The following is a 21,116-nucleotide window of genomic DNA, read 5'->3' as shown; positions in this document are numbered from 1 at the left end:
ATATGATTGTAAATAAAGGGTACAGATCTCTGCACATGGTTATGAGAGAGGGGTTGTAGTAAGGATGTAAAGGAGAGAGCTTATTTGTCTCTGGTGAGACCCCAACTAGAGTATGGTTCCAGTGTATGGGACCCTTACCAGAATTACTTGATTGAGGAACTGAAAAAAATCCAGAGAAAAGCAGCTCGATTTGTTCTGGGCGATTTCCAACAAAAGAGTAGCATTACAAATATATTGCAAAGTTTGGGCTAGTAAGACTTGGCAGAAAGGAGACGAGCTGCTCGACTAAGTGGTATGTTATACTAACAATTTGTTGGTTATTTTGATCCACCTTTTCAATACAAATTACAGTTTGTGTTGCTAAGTTGTAATGTTACAACACTAATTTACCGGGACATGTTTCGCTTTTATTCACAAGCCTATACAATTGCCTCAAGGTTTGTCATATTTGGGTTGTTGTTACAAATTTCATTACATTGAATGTAAATCTAATTTCAGTGATAACAATATTTAAAACAAGAAAACAAGAATAATATACACATTAAAATTATGACAATATGATTTGTAATGTTAAAATGGATTAACTCTTAATTCTAAAACACATTGACGTCAAAAACACAGTTTTTACAATTTGAATATTTGGCTAAAAATTGTTTGCAATGTTAAAATAAAGCCTCATCAAATCTAGAAGCCATTTTCCAATGAACTCAAGACTTCAATTCTAGATTATCATCATGACTAATCACGCATAATGCAAAATTACAGTCTTTTTAAATAACATTAGTTAGAGAGCACAATTCTTAACTAAATTTCTCAATACTGAAATGTTACTGTATTCTAGAAACCAACGCACTTCAGAAACTATGGCTCCTATATATTAACATCCAATATTTATATTTATGACTCAAATTTTAATGCCAAATTATAGTTGAATCAATTTTATTTTAACATTGCAAACAATTTTTAGCCAAATTTTCAAATTGTAAAAACTGTGTTTTGGACGTCAATGTGTTTTAGAATTAAGAGTTAATCCATTTTAATATTGCAAATCATATTGTCATAATTTTAATGTGTATATTATTCTTGTTTTAAATATTGTTATCACTGAAATTAGATTTACATTCAATGTAATGAAATTTGTAACAACAACCCAAATATGACAAACCTTGAGGCAATTGTATAGGCTTGTGAATAAAAGCGAAACAGTCCCGGTAAATTAGTGTTGTAACATTACAACTTAGCAACACAAACTGTAATTTGTATTGAAAAGGTGGATCAAAATAACCAACAAATTGTTAGTATATCATAGCATAGTTCAATACAGGTCTAATAATGAGATTAGTTACATGTAAGTGGTATGTTCCGAGCTGTCAGTGGAGAGATGTCGTGGGAGGACATCAGTAGACGAATAAGTATGGATGGTGTCTTTACAAGTAGGAAAGATCACAAATATGAAGATAAAGTTGGAATTCAAGAGGACAAATTGGGGCAAATATTCGTTTATAGGAAGGGAATTTAGGAATATATATATATGACATACCTATACTATATGAAAATAATAAATAAATAAATAAATGAAACAGTCGCAAGCAACATATTGTTCACAACCTTGAGGTGACGTATTATCACGTGCTTCCAGTGTGACCCATGTTTAAAGCTGAACGTTTGTCTAATACTAGATCATGAGGATAGTCCAGCCCTTCCTATGGTATGTCATATATATTTTTTTACATCATCATTAAGTTTTACATGTATTGTGTGCATACTTTTACATTTTTTTCTTTCTTTCTTATTTTACAGTTGATTTCAGCAGAGCTCCATTTTAACTGTTTTAAAACTCAATGTGACAACACACTCATGTAAAATCAAATGCTTTAAAAATAATTTCAACACTGATGATGGACCTTAGAGTCCAAAAACCAGTTCTGAAACAAAATTTAGTGTGCTGATATGACTGTATATGACTAATTATAATAATAAATACAGACCTATGCGTAAAACTTGTTACCTGTGAATGCGGAAGAGAAAGAGCAAGCAGGGTCAGGTGCCAGTGAGGACATGACATGGGAAGAAATAGGTTGGCCACAAGCTGTACATTTTGTGTCCATCTCGCAAATGCTTTCTTGAGATGAAAACCATATGCTATCGGGTGTGGACTACATGTAGCTGTACTGAAATTTGACTTCAAAAGCAGAATACGAGTGGGTGCAAATTTCTTAGACAGACTTGCCTCTTATTCTCTACAGATGATCCCATTTGTTTGCCCTTCTGACTGACCACCAACACCTTGTCCTTGGTACAGGTTAAGAATTCCATTCCAAGCTTTGACGTTGATAGTCATGTAGTGGTGAACACAGGTGATTATTGTTTGAAGGAAAAGTACTGCAATATGTCTCCTGCCCCTCTTTCTCCCTCTCACTTGACACTCAATAGAGGAATAAAGGGAAGAGTCTGAGCATCTGAAGAATTAAAGTATTGGAGGTAGAAAGGGAAGTAAGAACAACTGGGCAACCATCCTCTATGTAACACTAATCAGAGAGAAAGAAATGGAAGGGATCCGACACTTTGAAAAATGAAGATATCGGCCAAAGAAAGGCAAGGACCACAAAGGGCGCGAAAATGAAAGACTCCTTAGGCATCGATACCTAATACGTCGGGGTTGGAAAAGAACAAGAGTTGACCAAGGGAGGTCGGATAGGGCAGATGAATGTGTGGAGCCCGACACAAGTAAGCGGAAGCAATGCCAGGACTCAGCCAAGGGTCCCGTGGTCGCCAAACTATTCTCCCAAGGTGAGAGCCCCTGGGGCCCCTTTTAGTCACATCTTATGACAGGCAGGGGATACCGTGGGTGTTATTCTATGCCCCCCCATCCACAGGGGGTTAAAAGAAGGAAGTGGCAGTGGTGCTGATATTTGTTTTAAGAGGAAGTGCAAGTGGGCAGCCATGGAAGGGATCAACACTTTGAAAAATGTTGGACAAAGGATGACAAGGTCCACGAAAGACGTGAAAATGGGACTCCCTAGGCTCCGAAAACAACAAGAGTTGTCCAAGGAAGATCAGATAGGATAGATGAAAATGAGGAACCTGGCACAAGTAAGTGGAAGCAATGCCAGACTCAGCTATGGAACCCGTGGTTGCCAACCAACTCACAAAATGAGTCCTCTTTTAGTGCAGGCTGTGGATGTATTCTGCCACCCTCACCCACACAGGTTAATCAGAGGCAAAATGGACAGGGTCCGACACTTCAAAAAATGAAGATATCGCCAAACATAGACAAGGGCCACGAAGGGCGTGAACATGAAAGACTCCCTAGAAACCTAATACTGTCAGGGTCGGGAAAAAACAAGTGTTGACCAAGGAAGGTATGATGGGGTGATGAAAGGTAGGAGCCTGGCACAAGTAAGCAGAAGGAATAGCAGGACTCAGCTAAGGGCTCTGTGGTCTCCAATCCACACACCCAAGTTAAGAGCCCCTGGGACCCTGTTTATTTTCCTCTTACGATAGGCAGGGGATTCCGGGTGTGTTATTCTACCGCCCCCACCCATAGGGGGATCCTAGTTGAGATGCCCTTAAGAGTTCAGCCTATTTAGTTCTTTTATAACAAGCAGGGGATATCATGGATGTATTCTATGCTCCCACCCACAGGCGACCATTGGACTCCTAGCTGAGTCCTGCCTTGGTTCCACTGTCTTGTGCCAGACTCCTCATTGTCACTGTCCCTGTCCAACCTCACTCGATTAACTCTTGTTCTCTTATGATTTAGATGGTATTAAAAGGAGTCTATGATTTGCACGCCTGTCATGCTTCTTCTCTCTCTCTCTCTCTTTTTTTTTTTTTTGCGGATATGAGGGTTTATTTATCGTTGATTCCAAGTACCCAGAATACAAATGAAATTATGCATTCGAGTATGGTACCATACCTACCGTATCATTTTACGCCAGTTATTTTAAAACATTTTTCCTTTTTACTATCACCAAGTAGGTGTGCCATTCTATTTTGACAATCGGTATTTGGTAATATTGTCACATTTATAGCTGGTATTTATGTAATTCCATAAATCTTGACTACAGGTATTGTAATCAATCCTAATCATCTTCAACAATGATTAGAACTCTAGTTGTCAGTTTCTCTTGAAGTGACTGTCCGAACCGCGATACATTCGATAGGGCGGAGAAATACATAAGTCATTGCATTGTTGTTAATATTTTACCGCTAGGAGCAGTCTGCTTATCGCATTTGAGTCGTGCTGCTTTTATCACCTGTTAACGGTGACCGTTTGTTGTTCTTAGCTTAACAGTAATTTCCTTTATCTGAAGGCTTACTAATTTTCCATGCATTTTACGAACTATTTGTCACGTGACAATGTTTACCAAAATGGCAGACGGCTGTATTCTCGCGTAAGACAGTTCGCTGAAGAACGATGTGGACGGGGATGTGTTGTACAATTTGTAAATAAGTATTAATGGCGTGTTTTTTTCAGCTTTTACAGCTGTCATATCGCCGTAGTATTCACATGGGGATGAAAATTTTGCCTAGGTAAGTTGTTAGTAGTGAGAAATGTGCTTCGTAAAAAAACTTTCCCACGATTAAAATGAGAACAAAGATATCAGGACACGCCTGAATTTAATTGAGTATTTTATAATAGTTTGTAAATATTGGCTATAGTGTTCGTGTTGTGACAGTGAACTGATTGATTTTGTGAATTTTAGTTATTTGCTCGTTTATCGGACATTAAACGAGATTTATTCGTGTTTGTGAATGTGGTTGGAGATGATCATATCCTCGATTATGGAGAAATGACAGCTGTTTTACCGAGGTGGAATTGCCTTATTTTCCAGGTGCTAGCGAGCCAGGGGCGGCCTTGCAATGGCCACACCGGCCGATTATCAGTGGTAAGTTATTTTACATTCTTAGTCATTATAAATTGCACTTCATATTTTGTTTTCATTATGTGTTCTACATAGCCTAAATCATAAACAGTTAGGTCTTCTCTCATAACAGTGGTCATGTTTCGCACATGATTTGTGTAGCAGAATAGAATCTCTTGTTTAGATTTTCCGTCTTTACGGAATGAAATCCAGATTCGGGCGAAGAGATTTGGAATTTGCTTTTGTATGCTATTTCATTAGGGTACTGTGTGGGTGTTGTATACCTTGTTATACTTGCAGAACAGTAATCCTAATTAGGTCCTACTGTACGTGCAATGCATCTTCTCTTGGAATAAATGTACTTTATAAGGACTTATTCGAGCTTCTCTTTGTATTTACATAGAAGGTCTACCATTTAGGCCTATAGGTTACATAGTGTCCTATTTATTTAAGCCTGTGTAAGTGTAGTGCAGAAATGAATAATTTTAGAGGGAATCGTATAGTTATACAAAAATATTGAACAGTTTTGGGTATGTTTTGCCAAAAATGTGAAATAATCTAATAATTTACATATATTTTGCATAACAACAACTTGGAAAAATGTGAAGTAAATTTAATTTTACTTGTGATGAAAATTACTTCCCAGGTAAACATTACTCTGGAATGGTTGGAAAATCTATTTTCCATCATCTACCTTTTCTCCTGTCCGTACATTGTCACAGTGGTAGCTCAACTTGCCCCTAGAAATGTACCGGTATTTACTTTTATATCATCATCATCAGTTTCCCTCGTCTAGCTTCCACCGGCTAGGATGTTTATGGCACCTTTCCATCTTTCTATATCTGACCATCATTATTCCTCCTTAATTGTATTCCAATCCAGGTTTCTTCTAATTATACTGTTCTTGATCATTTACAACCTCCTTAGTCTGGGGTCACCCTCTTGTCCTCCATCCTTCTGTGTGGGTCTCCATCATCCGCTTTGGCATCTTTTTCTCCTGCATCCTTTTAACATGTCCAAACCATTTAAGTTTATTGCTCTTCATTCTGTTGTAAAGCTTTTCCACCCCGATTTCCTCCCTGATGTCCTCGTTTTGTACTCTGTCCTTCCTTGTCTTTTCTGTTAGGCCTATAGGTCACTTCTGTAAAAAAAATAATTCCACTGACCTGAATTTTATTCTCCTGTCTTTTTGTCAGTGTCCAGATTTCCGCTGCATATATCAGTATTGGGCAATAGTACATCTTATACACTTCTTTACACTTCATTGGTACTTCCTCCCTCCATACCAGGTTTCTCATACTCTGGTAGAATTCATGTCCTTGTTGAATTCTTTTATTAATCTCCATATCCAGCCCTGCATCCTGCATCAGTTTGCTTCCCTAATACTTGAAGCTCTCCACAATTTCAAGGGTTTTGTCCTTTATTTTTATTATTACCTTCCCTTCTCTTTCCATCAACACCATTGTCTTACTCTTTTCCATGCTTATTTTCATTCCATAATTTTATAACCTAATATCGTAGCCTACGTTTTCAGTACTTCTCGTGGCAAGTTCTACTGCCATTAGCTGAAATTAAACCGGGCGAGTTGGCCGTGCGCGTAGAGGCGCGCGGCTGTGAGCTTGCATCTGGGAGATAGTAGATTCGAATCCCACTATCGGCAGCCCTGAAGATGGTTTTCCGTGGTTTCCCATTTTCACACCAGGCAAATGCTGGGGCTGTACCTTAATTAAGGCCACGGCCGCTTCCTTCTAACTCCTAGGCCTTCCCTATCCCATCGTCGCCATAAGACCTATCTGTGTCGGTGCGACGTAAAGCCCCTAGCAAAAAAAAAAAAAAAAAAAAAAAAAAAAGAGAGAGAGAGAAAGAAGCTGAAATTAAGGGAATATAGCATCACTCCCAGAATTCAAGAGAGACAGATTTCATCATCAACTTCTGCAGCACAATAAAAACTCCTAAACCATGGGTGCAAATAAGTGGACACCGACACGCCCCGGGCATCTAAAATATTTCTATGGTCTCTAAAGATTCCAGTAACGTGGGCAACAGAATTTGAAAGAAAACCGCTGAAATATTTATGTTCTACAATATTAATGTTTTTGAAACGATTATTTTGCGATGTCTATTATGTAGTTATAATTCTAAAAGTTAGACCTGGACCTTCTGTTAGACGTGTGCGACCAGATGCATACTCATTTTCCCTGCCAGGAATCTCGGTTTACCAGTGAGCGCATACTGCAGCAGTCGACATTGCATTGTTTGTATAGGCCTACAGTATTTTAAAAAAATAAATTGCGTATAACGAGTTTGTTTCAGTAACCAGCGGTATGTCACATCAAATAAATATTTTGTTCTTTGGGTAAAGGCAAAAAGATTTCATTTATATAAATTAAAAGATCTACCTTACGGAAGTACAGACCATCTCATTGGTGACTAACGCAGGCAGTAAGAATAACACATTGCATGGCCAACTAAAGGGTGTTGTTTTTGAGCAGGGACTGCTCCCATGCAGATTTTTTAAAAATTCTTTTTTACAAGCAATTGGTATCAGGTCTCAAATTATTACTGGGAATACACCCGTAGGAGTTCAACTTCTGTCTGTATCTGTAACATTATTAACACATACTCTGTGCCACTGTCATGTGCATTTATAGCAAAGTTCCTTTATGTGAAGTGTTAAAAGTCAAGCAAGGATTTAATCATCAAAAGTCTGATTTATGTAGGCCTATGCTATTTGCTTCTGGAATTGCTATTTTGACTCTTTATAGAGGAACTGAAAGATCTGATCACCTCAAGAAGTATCAGAAACTATGTCTTTATTTCAAACAAGTTCTATAGAAGCTACTGTCTGCTGAGGATTAGAATTTTGTTTATTTTTCTTGTGTAGGTTTGTAAAGTTTTGGAGTGCTCAACAAATGAAATCTTCTGCTGGAAGTCACCCATCTCATAGAATAAATATCCATAATTATTCTTAAATTTTCTTTGATCTGTATTTTATATTTTCTGTGGTGAGATATAGCCTAAACAAAATACAGCTTATTACTGTGAAAACTGGCAAGTTCTTGAACACAGGTTTATGCAGAGTACATTTTTCAAACATACACACAATGTTTGGAAAGTCATGTTGCAACTCCGACTGCACCCTAGTCCGGTTCTGTGGTTAACTGGTTAGCACACTTGTGTTTGGCTCAAGGAGTTTCAGATTCGATTTCCCTCCAGATCAGGAATTTTAACTTTAATTGGTTACCCGAATTCCTCTGGCTTGAGGGGCAGGGTGTTAGTGTCGTCTTCAACATTAGGTAGGGCCTCTTCTTCACAGACATGTAGGTTACCCATAGCTGTCAACTTGAAGGATCTGCACCAATTCTCTCTGGAGGTCATATATAATAATAGTAGTAATATATTATTATAATAGAGCGTGGTGGTGGTGATTGTTTAGTCTGTCATTTGTCTTATTCTTTCTCGCCAGTGCCGGAGCTTTTCCTTTTTCTCTTGTGATTAATGTTAAGAGGGGATCTGGTTGTATTTACCCTTAACAGGACAATCCCCACCATTGTAACACCATTAATTTTGTCATCTACCAAAATGATACAGTGTGGTACTGTTCCAAGAAGTTGATAGGATGAGCAAAGTGGTGGTGGCAATTTTAAGAGGAATTACGACTGCTCAGCCATCCTCTATTAACACTGATCAAATGAAAAATGGAAGAGGTGCGATCTTTTGAAGAATTGAAAGCAGGGGTGCAAATAAGCACAGAATATTCAAAGGCCCGCCAAAAAGTCTATAGGTCCATTTTTCTTACCTTATAGCAAGACTGATGTGATTTCTTGAGAAACATTTTGAATGTGAATGGGCTCGGTTGGGTCAAAGTGGGTGGCAGTCATTGTCCATTCATTAGATTTTATTCGATTTACATACTTACATCTTCATTATAGACCGTTATGCCTTTCAGCATTCAGTTTGCAAGCTGCTGTGAATTTACTGAACACCGCCGCAATTCTCTATTTGCAAATGATGCTGTGGCCTCATTTAGTTCTATACCTCATATCTTTAAATTGTTAGAAACTGTGTCTAACCATCGTCGTCTTAGTCTTCCTCTACTTCTCTTACTCTCTATAATGTAGTCCATTATTCTCCTAGGTAACCTATCCCCCTTTATTTGCCTCACATGACCCCACCACTGAAGCTGGTTTAGCCATACAGCTTCATCCATCGAGTTCATTCCTAACTTAGCCTTTATCTTCTCATTCCAAGTACCCACCTGTCATTGTTCCCACCTTTTGTACCAGCAGTCATTCTTGCTACTTTCATGCCTGTTACTTCTAACAACATATGAATAAGATATCCCGAGTCCACCCAGCTTTCACTCCCATAAAGCATAGTTGGTCTGAAAACAGACCAATGTAAAGACAGTTTTGTCCGGGAGCTGACTTTCTTCGTACAGAATACTGTTGATTGCAAGTGCGAGCTAACTGCGTTAGCTTTACTACATCTTGATTCAATCTCACTTACTATATTACCATCCTGTTAGAACACACATCCTACATACTTGAAGTTACGTATCTACCTGTTCCAGCTTTGTATCACCAATCTGACATTCACTTCTCTTGGATTTCTTACCTACTGACATCATTTTAGTCTTGGAAAGGCTAATTTTCATACCATACTCATTGCACCTATTTTCATGTTCCAAGATATTAGACTGCAGGCTTTTGGCACAATCTGCCATTAAGACCAAGTCGTCAAGCATAGGTCAGACTGCTTACTACATTTCCACCTAACTGAACCCTTTATACCTTTCAGCAGATGATCCATGTAAATTTTTTTTTTGTTATTTACTTTACGTCGCGCCGACACGGATAGGTCTTATGGCGACGATGAGGCAGGAAGGGGCTAGGAGTGGGAAGGAAGCGGCCGTGGCCTTAATTAAGGTACAGCCCCAGCATTTGCCTGGTGTGGAAATGTAAATTACAAACAACAAAGGTGAAAGATTACAGCCTTGTCTAACCCCTGTAAGTACCCTGAACCAAGAACTAATTCTACCATCAATTCTCATTGCTGACCAATTGTCATCATAAATGCCTTTGATTGATTTTAATAATCTATTCTTAATCCCATAGTCCCCCAGTGTGGCGAACATCATCTCCCTCGGTACCCTGTCATATGCTTTCTCTAGATCTACGAAATATAAACAAAACTGTCTATTTCTCTTGTAGCATTTTTCAGTTACCTGGCACGTACTGAAAATCTAATTCTGACACCCCCTCTGTGGTCTGAAACCACACTGGTTTCCTTCTAACTTCCTCTCAACCACTGATTGCACCCTCTCTGCCAAGATGCCAGTGAATATTTTGCCTGGTATACTAATTAATGAGATAGTTGATAGTTGCTGCAATCCCATCTGTTCCATTGCTTAAAGATAGGTGCTATTGCTGCTTTTGTCCAATCTGGAGGTATCTTACTAACACTCCATGCGAATCTTATTCGATTTTTCAACTAATATTTTCGTACCCTTTGCTAGGTGTTACTGATGGAGTACTCTAAGTTGGAGTTACCTGTATGTTTTCAGTCTGTTCATTGACAGTTTGGTTGCTGAGCTTATCAGAAACACTTTAACACATGGAATATCACACAGCACTATATTTCCGATGCAGATACATCTTATATGAACATTTACTTTTGATGCATTACTACAGTGTGTGCTTTCCTTGTCATCAAATCTTTTGTCTCTTCCCAAAGAAGGAAAAAATATTTCTCTGATGTGACATATCGCTGATTACTGAAGTGAACTCTTTTTACACAATTTCTTAAACAAAACTTGCAAATGTAAGATGGTAGTCAACTGCATACAAACATTATCGCCTTGCTTCAGTACGTGCTCATTGGGGGGTGCAGATTCCTGGCAGGGAAAAGGATGTAGTGCATCTGGTCACACATGCGTATTAGAAAGTTCAGGCCTAACTTGTAGAACTGTAACTACTACACCGGGCGAGTTGGCCGTGCGGTTAGGGCAGCACAGCTGTGAGCTTGCCGAAGGGAGATAGTGGGTTCGAACCCCACTGTTGGCTGCCCTGAAGATGTTTTTCCGTTGGTTCCTATTTTCACACCAGGCAATTGCTAGGGCTGTACCTTAAGGCCACGGTCATTTCCTTCCCATTCCTAGCCCTTTCCTATCCCATTGTCGCCATCAGACCTGTGTGTGTCGGTGCGACGTAAAGCAAATTATATTTTTTTTAAATGAACTGTAACTACATAACAGACATCACAAATTAATTTGTTTTAAAAATTTGATGCATTCATTGTAGAATGCCCAATTTTCTGTGACTCTCTTTTTAATTCTGTCACCGAGCTCGATAGCTGCAGTCGCTTAAGTGCGGCCAGTATCCAGTAATCAGAAGATAGTGGGTTCGCACCCCACTGTCGGCAGCCCTGAAGATGGTTTTCCGCGGTTTCCCATTTTCATACCAGGCAAATGCTGGGCCTGTATCTTAATTAAGGCCACGGCCGATTCCTTCCCATTCCTAGGCCTTTCCTATCCCATCGTCGCTACAAGACATATCTATGTCGGTGCGATGTAAAGCAAATAGCAAAAAAAAAAAAAAAAAAAAAAAAAAAAAAAAAAAAAAAAAAAATTAAATTCTGTCACCCATGTTAGTATTTAACGTTAAAAATTTCATTCTTAGGTTCCGTATTGAATCAAGATTCACATTAAAGAAAGGACGATAAGTTCCACCTTTTCAATACTATATATTGCGTGAAGGTTTTACATTTCTGTTAAAACATCACAATTTTTGTACATTTGGTACCGGTTTCGACAAGATTCTCTGTTATCATCAGCCAAGGACAATTATACAAAGACATATTACATTGATCATGACTCTTTTAGTGAGATTACAATAGTAGTTTAAGAAATGTACAAAAATCGTGATGTTTTAACAGAAATGTAAAACCTTCATGCAATATATAGTATTGAAAAGATGGAACTTATCGTCCTTTCTTTAAAGTGACCCATGTTAGTGGAATCTTAGGGGACCAAATAAATAATGTAGATGCTCATGGCATGTGGGCATCCACTTATTTACACTGCTGATTGAAGGTAGTAGCAAAGGAAAGGAAAAGGTCACGAAAATGAAAGACGCCCTGGGACTGCCTAACTTACTGCTGTCGGGTTCAGAAGAGAAGTGTTGGTCGGGGGAAGTTGTATGGGGAATATAAAGGCGAGGAGGTAGGAACAAGCGAGTTCAAACAATACCACTCGGTGTTCTCCCTAGGACCATTTTAGTGGGCGTACCGCCCTGCCGTTTTTACAGGCTGCTCAGCTAACATACACCTAGATACATGCTAGTTATGTAATATTAATACATATTTGAGTCATTGCGTGCTCCAAATGTAAATGTTCACTATTGTCAACATAATTGCATCAATTACATCGGAGTTTAAATGTTTAGGTTGACTTATAACGTAGTGTCATGCACGAGCGGTGTCTGGATTAGCGTTGAATCGCACAAGAGTACTCGATTCCTCATGACGTTACAAACTCGTATAGTAAGCCCTGGTGTTTGATTATGAATGAGCAGTAGAACACTAGAACAACTTGTTCGTGATAATAACACTAAAATAGTTTAACTGTCTGATATTACTGTTAATACTACGCCCTTCCCGCGTCTAGGATAGGTGACATAAAGAAATCCCGACCAGATCTCGGTTCATTCTTTCAATCTTCATTAATATTTTTAACGTGGGATCCAGAAAATGCTGATACGCTAAATATTTCTATCTGTCACCAGGATTGATGGACGTCTCAATCTGACGTTTCATTAAATTGCTAGAGAAGCAGTAATTCAATACCTTAAATCCAAGTTAACCTTACGTTACACCAGAAAACTTCAAATGACACAACATATAAATCTTAACTATTATTATTTATTCAAGAAATAATTACATAGTTAAAAAAATGTAAATGGTGAAGCTAGGTTTGAAAATTAATGAATGTTTGTTTCTCTGGAATGTGCTTATCATCTAAGCTCATATTATTTTCATTGGTCATGTTATCACCATTGAAATGAGTTATTGTTCATTTTTAATTACATGTTCATAAAGAAAACAATAAAAATGTATTTTAGCATGGGAAGTTATTGGTTAAGTTAATTTGAAAGATCATTCTTTACATCAGTTCTTGTTGATTTTTGGTTTAGGACAGAAATCTGAGAATATTAGCATTTTGGTTTGTTAACCTTTCAAGATAAGCTTCCAGAAAATGATAAGTTTCTTAATCGATAACACAAGTCTGCCTCTATTTAAATTAAATTATTACATTACCCATTATCATATTCAATTTAATTCATTATTAAAAGCAAATCATCATTGGACGTATAACAAGGTAATGATATTCTCAACTATGCCCAAATATATCAATAAATGATCTATTGTGTGAGTATTTCTAAGTATTCTGCCTAGGAAAAATCATCTTTGAAAACACTACGCAACATTTACTCTCAATTATATATGTTATACAATATAGTAATAATTATCCATGTTAACCTGTGTACACCATCATTATTCTGAGAAAATGTGATTTCAGAATAGGAGTATCAAGTTAAAATATCCAAATGAGTAACTAATCAACCTTATAATGGATTCCTTTTGATGATCTTAATCTATAACATTTCATGTATGTGCTACCACGTTACCATTAACATATGAAATGGATTCTGGGACAATACTTTATCATCACATAATGAACATATATGATCCTACCGTGCATCAATATTTCTCTCCTACATTTCAAATACATCATTTACTTCTCATATTTTGTTGTAGCATCACTTATTGCTTCAATATATTCTTTTCTTCATATAATATCATAATATCTTCATCATAACCCATTTTATCCCATATCTCTTCAAATTCTTTCATATATTTCACATAGCATATATATCTTATTTGATGCTTAAATAACCTTATTTTCAAATATTCCTCGTATCAGATCAATATCTTCTTAAATAACATTCACAAGTCTTCAGTCTGCCATCATATCCATATCTAACATATGAGGACATAATATGCAAAAGCCGCCAAGTCCACATTGACAAAATTTTCAGAAATCGAGAAAAACGTGCCTCTACTTTACTATTTGTAGTTATCATGCGTGTATTGGGCAAGTGATATGTAAGGGGTTTGGGAATAATGTGAGCAAAGAAAAATAAACGTATACCTATTATTTTCGAGGTAAATGTGGATTTTATTTTGGACTTGGAGAGTTTTGGTTGGAACATGGTAGTAATCGTCAATTCAAAATTCTGTTATGTAGATGAATAAGAAGTTAAGTCTCTGCAATCAAGTATTTTGCATTAACAATGACATATTGTAATAATAAAAAGCTTTTTAAAAACGTAAACTCAAGAATAATGGTTAACTGAATGCTTGATGTGGCTTCCCAGTACGATTGCAAGTTGGATAAAGCACCAATGACTTTGCAGAATATCTGCAACAATAATATACATTATTGTCAGTACGGTGGTTTCATTTTATAGCTTTGACTCAAAATAGTACTAATGTAGAGTATAAAATGTCATAGCTAAACATCTAAACATACGTACCTTATCTTTCTTTATCTCTCATGTCTGGTTGCTAGGATACGCTTTTCGCTTCCAACCTCTCCCTGGATCACATGGAGTTATTTTAACAGAACAATCTTCCATGTTATTAATACATTTTGTGATAATTTAAACAAATTTATGCGATCTTACGACCTGACAAACTGCTCTGAAATGAAACCTGTGCAGAGTAAAGACATGAACTATGTCACGTGAGATGGATGAGCAGTTTCATTGGCTCCTGTGGACTTGGCGGTTCTTGCTTGCCAAGACCCGATGGACTTGGCAGCTGGCACAATTCCTATCTTTGCTGCTAGATGGGGGGCTTCATTCATTCCATTCCTGACCCGGTCGAATGACTGTAGTCATGTAGTATTCCTCGCCCAGCTACTCATTCCTGCCACCCGGCTGATGAAAATTTCTGGGGAGAACATTCCTGTTGTCACTACTCCATGCTCGACAGCGTGTAAGCCCTAAGCTCATGAAGGCTTTGTGAAGAAGAAGATTACCTTTAAGCAGAAGGGGCAAATACTGTATTACACAAACTCCTTAATTTAAAATTCACACAGTGTCAGAGAGGTTCTGCTAGCTAAGCTACACCTTTGACAACAACTAACAAAACTTGGCAATGTCTTCCACAACAAAATATGGAGTTAATAGGGTGTATGGTTACCCCTAACGGCCACACTTGCTTCGCAGCAACGTGGCATGCTCTCTATCAGATGGTCCAAGAGCTCTTGTGGCAGTCGATCCTATTCCTCCGAAAGGGCAATGCAAAGGTCTTGGAGGGTCCTTGGTGGAGGTTGGCGGGATGCAGTTTGCCTCCCCAATGTATACCAGGCATGTTCTATAGGATTCAGATCCGCAGACCTCGCTGGCCAGTCCATCCGATGAATGTCTTCCGCAGCCAGAAATTCATCCACCAGAGTAGCGTGGTGCGGTCGGGCATTATCGTTCATTAAGAGGAAGTCTGGACCAACCGAATATGTGGTTTCAAGAGTCGAACATGTGGTCTCAGTACCTCATCCCTGTATCTCCAAGCGTTAACAGTGTTCCTCGGACCACCCATAAAGATGTGCAGATCCGTACGGCCATTCAACAAGATGCCGCGCCACACCATGACACCACCACCACACTGGTCCCATTCCATGATGTTCCTGTGGTTGTATCGGCTACCCTGTTCTCTCCAGATTAATGTGCGACGGGAATTGTTATGCAAACTGAAGCGGGATTCATCTGTGAAGAGCACATGCCTCCATTCATTCATGGTCCAGTTTCGATGTTGTTGGCTCCACAGTAAATGGGCCCGTCTCTGTGCAGGAGTGAGTGGGACACCGGGCAAACAGCCCTGCTGTTCCAAGCCTCCGGTACACAGCCGGGGAATGGCAACCCCTAAGACAGCTGCAAGCTCCGCCGACAATTGTCTTGCAGGTGCACTCCGATTTCGTCGGGCGGTAAGGCCAGATATCGGTCCTGTTGTGGGGTGGTTACCCTTGGTCGACCTGGTACTGGCCTACGACTAACATCTGTGTCTCAAAATAGTCTCCAAAGCCTGGAAATGACACTTTGTGGCACATTCAAGGATACGGCGACTTTGGTCTGTGTCTGGCCTGCTTACAGGCGGCCGAGTATTCTACCCTGCAAAACGGGGTCTAAATGGCATCGTTGTGCCATTATGTTGTCACGTTCACCACGAGGTTACGCTCCGCACACTGTAACAGGGCAAACATGGCTGAGGGAATATGGGGTGCAGGCACTGGTTGTGTTTACCTTGCGGTTTCGCCGCTAATCAAAGCAGGGAACACTCCTTTCTATACAGAGCGAACACGTAAGGTTGGTAGGTGCATATGTCGTGCGATTTGCTGTCTATTTCCTGTTGCCCTGCTTGCTCGTAACTTATGCTTAACTTTTGGACACTAGTGTAGTCTCTTACAATATGAAGGGGGTACAGATAATGTATCCTTTCACTCCACCCACAGGGGGAGAGAAAGATTTACGATATATCAAATGAAAAATGAGTGTATCCACGAAAGAGTGGTAAGGCTCATGAACTGTGAGAAAATGAAAGACATTCTAGGTCAGGGGTATCCAAATGGTGGTCCGCGAGGGCTTTAACAAACAAATATTTTAAGAAATGTGAGGAAAATTTACAAAAAAAAATTCTATAGCTCGTGCAAATGATATTAATTGTTATACCCTTTATACACCCAAGTCAGAACTAATTCATTCTTTAATATTATTTCCTTTTTTAAAGTATTCACTTGGTCTGAACAGATTATTTTTATTTTTTGCTTTATGTTGCACCGACACAGATAGATCTTATGGCGATATTTTTGATTTAAAAAAAATGTAAAATCCAGACTTTGGCAGAGAACGGGCCCTCACAAATGCCTGTGCTAAGTCTGAACCATTATAAAAATACCACTGTAAGGGGAATACCAAATCTTGAACTCCATGCCAACCTCACTGTGGACATTTTATGCACTGAATACCAAGAAATACTTCAATTGCCATTGGTGTAAGGAGCGGTTTCAATTCGTTCTTCTCCCATTGGTGGTACTGGTTGGTAAACATAGCTGCACACTCGAATAAATTTTCCTGGAAGTACATAGCTGGGATATTTGGATCTTGCAACTGTATATCTTTGTTCCCTTCACACTACTCCCACTAAATTGTCCTCCTTTAAGTTTTGTTTTGACTACATTATTAATTTCAGTTTGTCTTTAGGTATTTTTCCCATTCAAATGAACTGACATTGTTGGGTGCTGTCCTTCCAAAGACAATTCTGCTGGGTATAACAATGTTCATTTTCAATTTCACTTGTTTATGAAATTGTAAAATAGTGTTTTAAGCAATCACAATGATTAAACCTGCATTTCAATTCAACTATGCATGTTATTTCATACGGATAGGTACTTCTATTTAAGGAATTTTATAAGGCACGTTATGAAAGTGTGGCGTGCAATCATGTCTAAGGATTCCAATGTGGCCCTCGAGCCCTTACCAGTTGCAAACCCTTGTTCTAGAGCTTATAAATATAATACTAATCTAACTATTATTGGCTAGCTCTGTGCTGTAGGGGTAGTTTGTATGTCTCTTATTCCAAGGCCCAGGGTTCATTTCCTGGCCATTTGCAGGATTTAAATTCCAGACTGAGGAATAGCCCAGAGTTCACTTCATAAGATTTCCTGAAGTTCTTAGTTACATGAAGAAGATGATGGCCCTGCTGATCTAGTATACATAGACGAACACTGGTTACCATGTTTACAATGATGTTGGAAGATTAAATACCCTAACTCCAGAGAGACTCCAGCCCAAAAACATATCCATGTTAAAGAGATTAAATCTAAAGTTACTTTAGAATGGGTAAGTTCAAACTGCCAATTATTTTAAACACTTTCCAGAGAAGATAACAGTTCAGTTTTTATTTGCATTCATATGACTGTTTCTATAGAACACGAGGTAAGGGAAATCAAAAAGGAATTTGGAGAAAGAATCACTATCCAAGGAGAGGAAATTTTATTTTATCTGAGTTTACAGAAGATATGGAGAAATCGCTGAATGATAATTTACGGACACAGTCTTGGAGAGGTGAAGTAGGGACAATAGCTAGCTCAGAAAGAAAATAGGAGCTTTGGAAATGTGGTGTTATTGAAGAATGTTGAAGCTGATATGGGTAGATCGAATCACGAATGAATTACTGAATCGTATTGTTGTTGGAGATACAATTTGGCAAACTTTGACCGGAAGAGGAGATACGTAGGTTGTTTGAAAAGTTCTCGGAATGTACCAGAATTAAGAATCTTACCTCGGTGGAACTGCTTTTATTTTTCAACATAGTCTCCCTGTAGACTAATGCATTTGGTCCAGCGATGTTCCAATGCCTGCAAAATACCTCTCCAATTCGGCTGTCAGTTCTTCCCTTGTAGAAAATCTCCGTCCACCAAGGAAAATTTTCAGCTTGGGGAATAGATGAAAGTCTGATGGTGCCAAATCAGGTGAATAAGGTGGATGTGGCAACAGTTCGTACCCCAGTTCATGAAGTTTTGCCATGGCAATAACACTTGTGTGCGGCGGAACGTTGTCCTGATGAAAGATGACCTTTTTCCTTGCCAAACCAGGCCTTGTTTCACGTTTCTTTTCCTGTAGTTGGTCTAGGAGGTTTGCATGGTATTGCCCCGTAATCGTTTGGCCAGTAGGAAGATAATCTATCAGCAGAATGCCTTTTGCATCCCAGAAAACTGAGGCCATGCCCTTTCCGGCCGAACGCACTGCCTTTGCTTTCTTTAGTGGTGGTGAATCAGCATGTTTCCACTGCTTTGACTGCTCTTTTGTGTCTGGGGTATAGTTGTGGACCCAAGTTTCATCTGTAGTCACAAACCGGCGCAAAAAATCTTGTTGGGTGCACTGAAAACGGGCCAGACTTTGTTCGGACATTTCCAATCGGGTGTGTTTATTGTCCAATGTCAAGAGCCGCGGTGCCCATCTTGCGGATAATTTTTTCATACCCAGTTCTTCGGTTAAAATATAATATACCCGTTCAGAATACATCCCTACAGCTTCAGCAATCTTCCGCACTTTCAGTCGATGATCCTCCATGACCATTTTATGCACTTTTGCGATAAATTCTGGGGTCGTAACACTTTTTGGCCGTCCACTACGCGGATCATCATCCAAGCTCTCCCGACCAAATTTAAACTCGCTGGTCCACTTGGCAACAGTTGAAAATGAAGGAGCAGAGTCCCCCAGTGTGTTCTGAAAGTCGGCATGAATTTCCTTTGCTTTCATACCTTTTTTACAAAGTATTTAGTCACTGCTCGAATCTCCGTTTTTCCATTGTCACAAATCACTACGCGGGAACAACAACAAAGAGTTGTCACTACCACGCTCTTGCAGCTAGAGCACTGATGCGCCACGTGTTCACTCACAAAGGATGTGTGATTATTGCGCGGGAACCTCGTTGCTCTAGCACTGACATCTGGCGGTGATTCCGAAGACTTTTCAAACCGTCCTCGTACTATGATAGAACACATCCTAAGACTGTGTGCAAGGTTTTGACCATTGAAAAATAATGAGACTTTTTGCACAAGATTAAATCTGTGAAAGGAATATCTAATAAAGAACTTCTACATTGTGGAGGAAGAAGTACTTACTTAGAGGTACTCTGATGTAGTTGCTAAAGAGCTTTACCAAGAAATGAGGATGTATGTAAGAATTGTACGGTACCAGAATTGACAAGGGCTGTTGACTCACTCAAAGGTATGATCAAAAATGATGTAGAGAATGTGTGCCCAAATATCTGTGTGGCTTTGCGAATTATTTTCACTGTGCCACTGCCTGTTGCATCTGCTGAGCAATCATATTCAGAATTGAAGTTGATAAAAAGATACCTCAATTTCGTCAAGTGAAAAAAAAGATGTTTCAGCAGAACTGGTCTTTCTTATCTGTCACTGATGCAGTCAGCACGTCTAAATGCAGGAGAGCGGTTTGTAGGTCCATGTTTCATAACAGTTGTAACGTATGCAAAACTGCTGCATCATTTGCATGCTTCGATGAATGATATTGACGGTAATGTAACGTTTTAAATTTATTTGATGTATTATCTTTCTTTTTATTATGGCCGACCGAAGTCCATCTCGGTACTCGAAGCGAGAATGGCATGTGTATGAGTTGTGTAGGTGATTGTGGTGCGTCAAAATCTGGTCTCTGATTATTTTAAATGAATTTCTCGATGAAACATTTTGCCATTATTTGGAGATATGGTGTGCATCCTAGTTGTTTACGACCTGGAGCTCGCCATGTTGGTTTATTTCTTTCATGGCCGTGTGCAGGTCCATGTTTTCTGTTATTGTTTTGCTTTGCGTTCATTGCTCCATGGAGCATTGTCTTTGCCCCTCGTTTTCTGATTTAATCACTTTATTATTTTATCTGCTCCGTGGTGTGTGGGAATCGATATGAGAGGGGTATTGTTAAAAAAAAGAGTGGATATTAAAAATGACTCCCACGCTTGAAATTGCGTTTCTATTCCTCGCTGAAGGAAAGATTGAATAAAGATTGAGTTAATGATATTCAGCTCGCAGTTTTTAGTAGCGAGGTCAGTGGTGCAATAAATGCTATCATCTCAAGAGTAACTGTGCCCTATGCATGTAAGAAAAGATGAGGTCATGAGACCTTGGTACGATTATCTTTTGGGCTGACGCCGAATATGTATGTATTACCTTGTTATTATTACTGGTTATTTCACTAATTAATCCCTTTGATTTATGTTACATTACAATAAATTCTCATCTGTCATTTATACGGATTTTTACTCGTAGTAGTGTTAGTTGTTTGCTTTAATTGTTTGAAGAGAATAACGTTTTTAGCTCAGGGCTATGTCTTTCGCCCTTCCTGATCGGGGATCCACGGCAAATTTGTTTCCCTACGATGGTCGTGATTCACTATGTGTGTCCTTTAGTTAGGGAGGGTGTGGCTCAAACGTTAATAATTTTAAATTTATTTACTATACATAATTGACGTTATACTTTGTTCTGCGTTTTACAGTTTAACTGTCTGTTGCTACTTTTGATAACTTGCTACTGCTCAAGCAAATACATACAAGGGTTTGTTCAAGTGATATACCTGGTGCTCATTTGTTGTATTAATAAACTTGTTG

At 38.8% G+C, this 21,116-nt stretch overlaps 1 protein-coding gene across 1 annotated transcript in view; it reads left to right on the top strand.

Moving 5' to 3' along the window:
* Positions 1 to 4,376: 4,376 nt before the first annotated feature.
* The window catches only part of SppL (signal peptide peptidase-like protein), a 209,666-nt gene continuing 192,926 nt past the window's right edge, over positions 4,377 to 21,116 (top strand). The window contains exons 1-2 of the mRNA XM_067159101.2: positions 4,377 to 4,536; positions 4,839 to 4,892. Of these exons, the coding sequence (XP_067015202.1) occupies positions 4,867 to 4,892 (26 nt within the window). The 5' untranslated portion in view covers positions 4,377 to 4,536; positions 4,839 to 4,866. The remainder of the gene's footprint in view (positions 4,537 to 4,838; positions 4,893 to 21,116) is intronic.

This window comes from Anabrus simplex, chromosome X (assembly GCF_040414725.1).
Source record: "Anabrus simplex isolate iqAnaSimp1 chromosome X, ASM4041472v1, whole genome shotgun sequence".
Taxonomy (NCBI): domain Eukaryota; kingdom Metazoa; phylum Arthropoda; class Insecta; order Orthoptera; family Tettigoniidae; genus Anabrus; species Anabrus simplex.
Note: the sequence above shows the minus strand (reverse complement) of the source record. Positions and strands in the feature narration are given on the sequence as shown.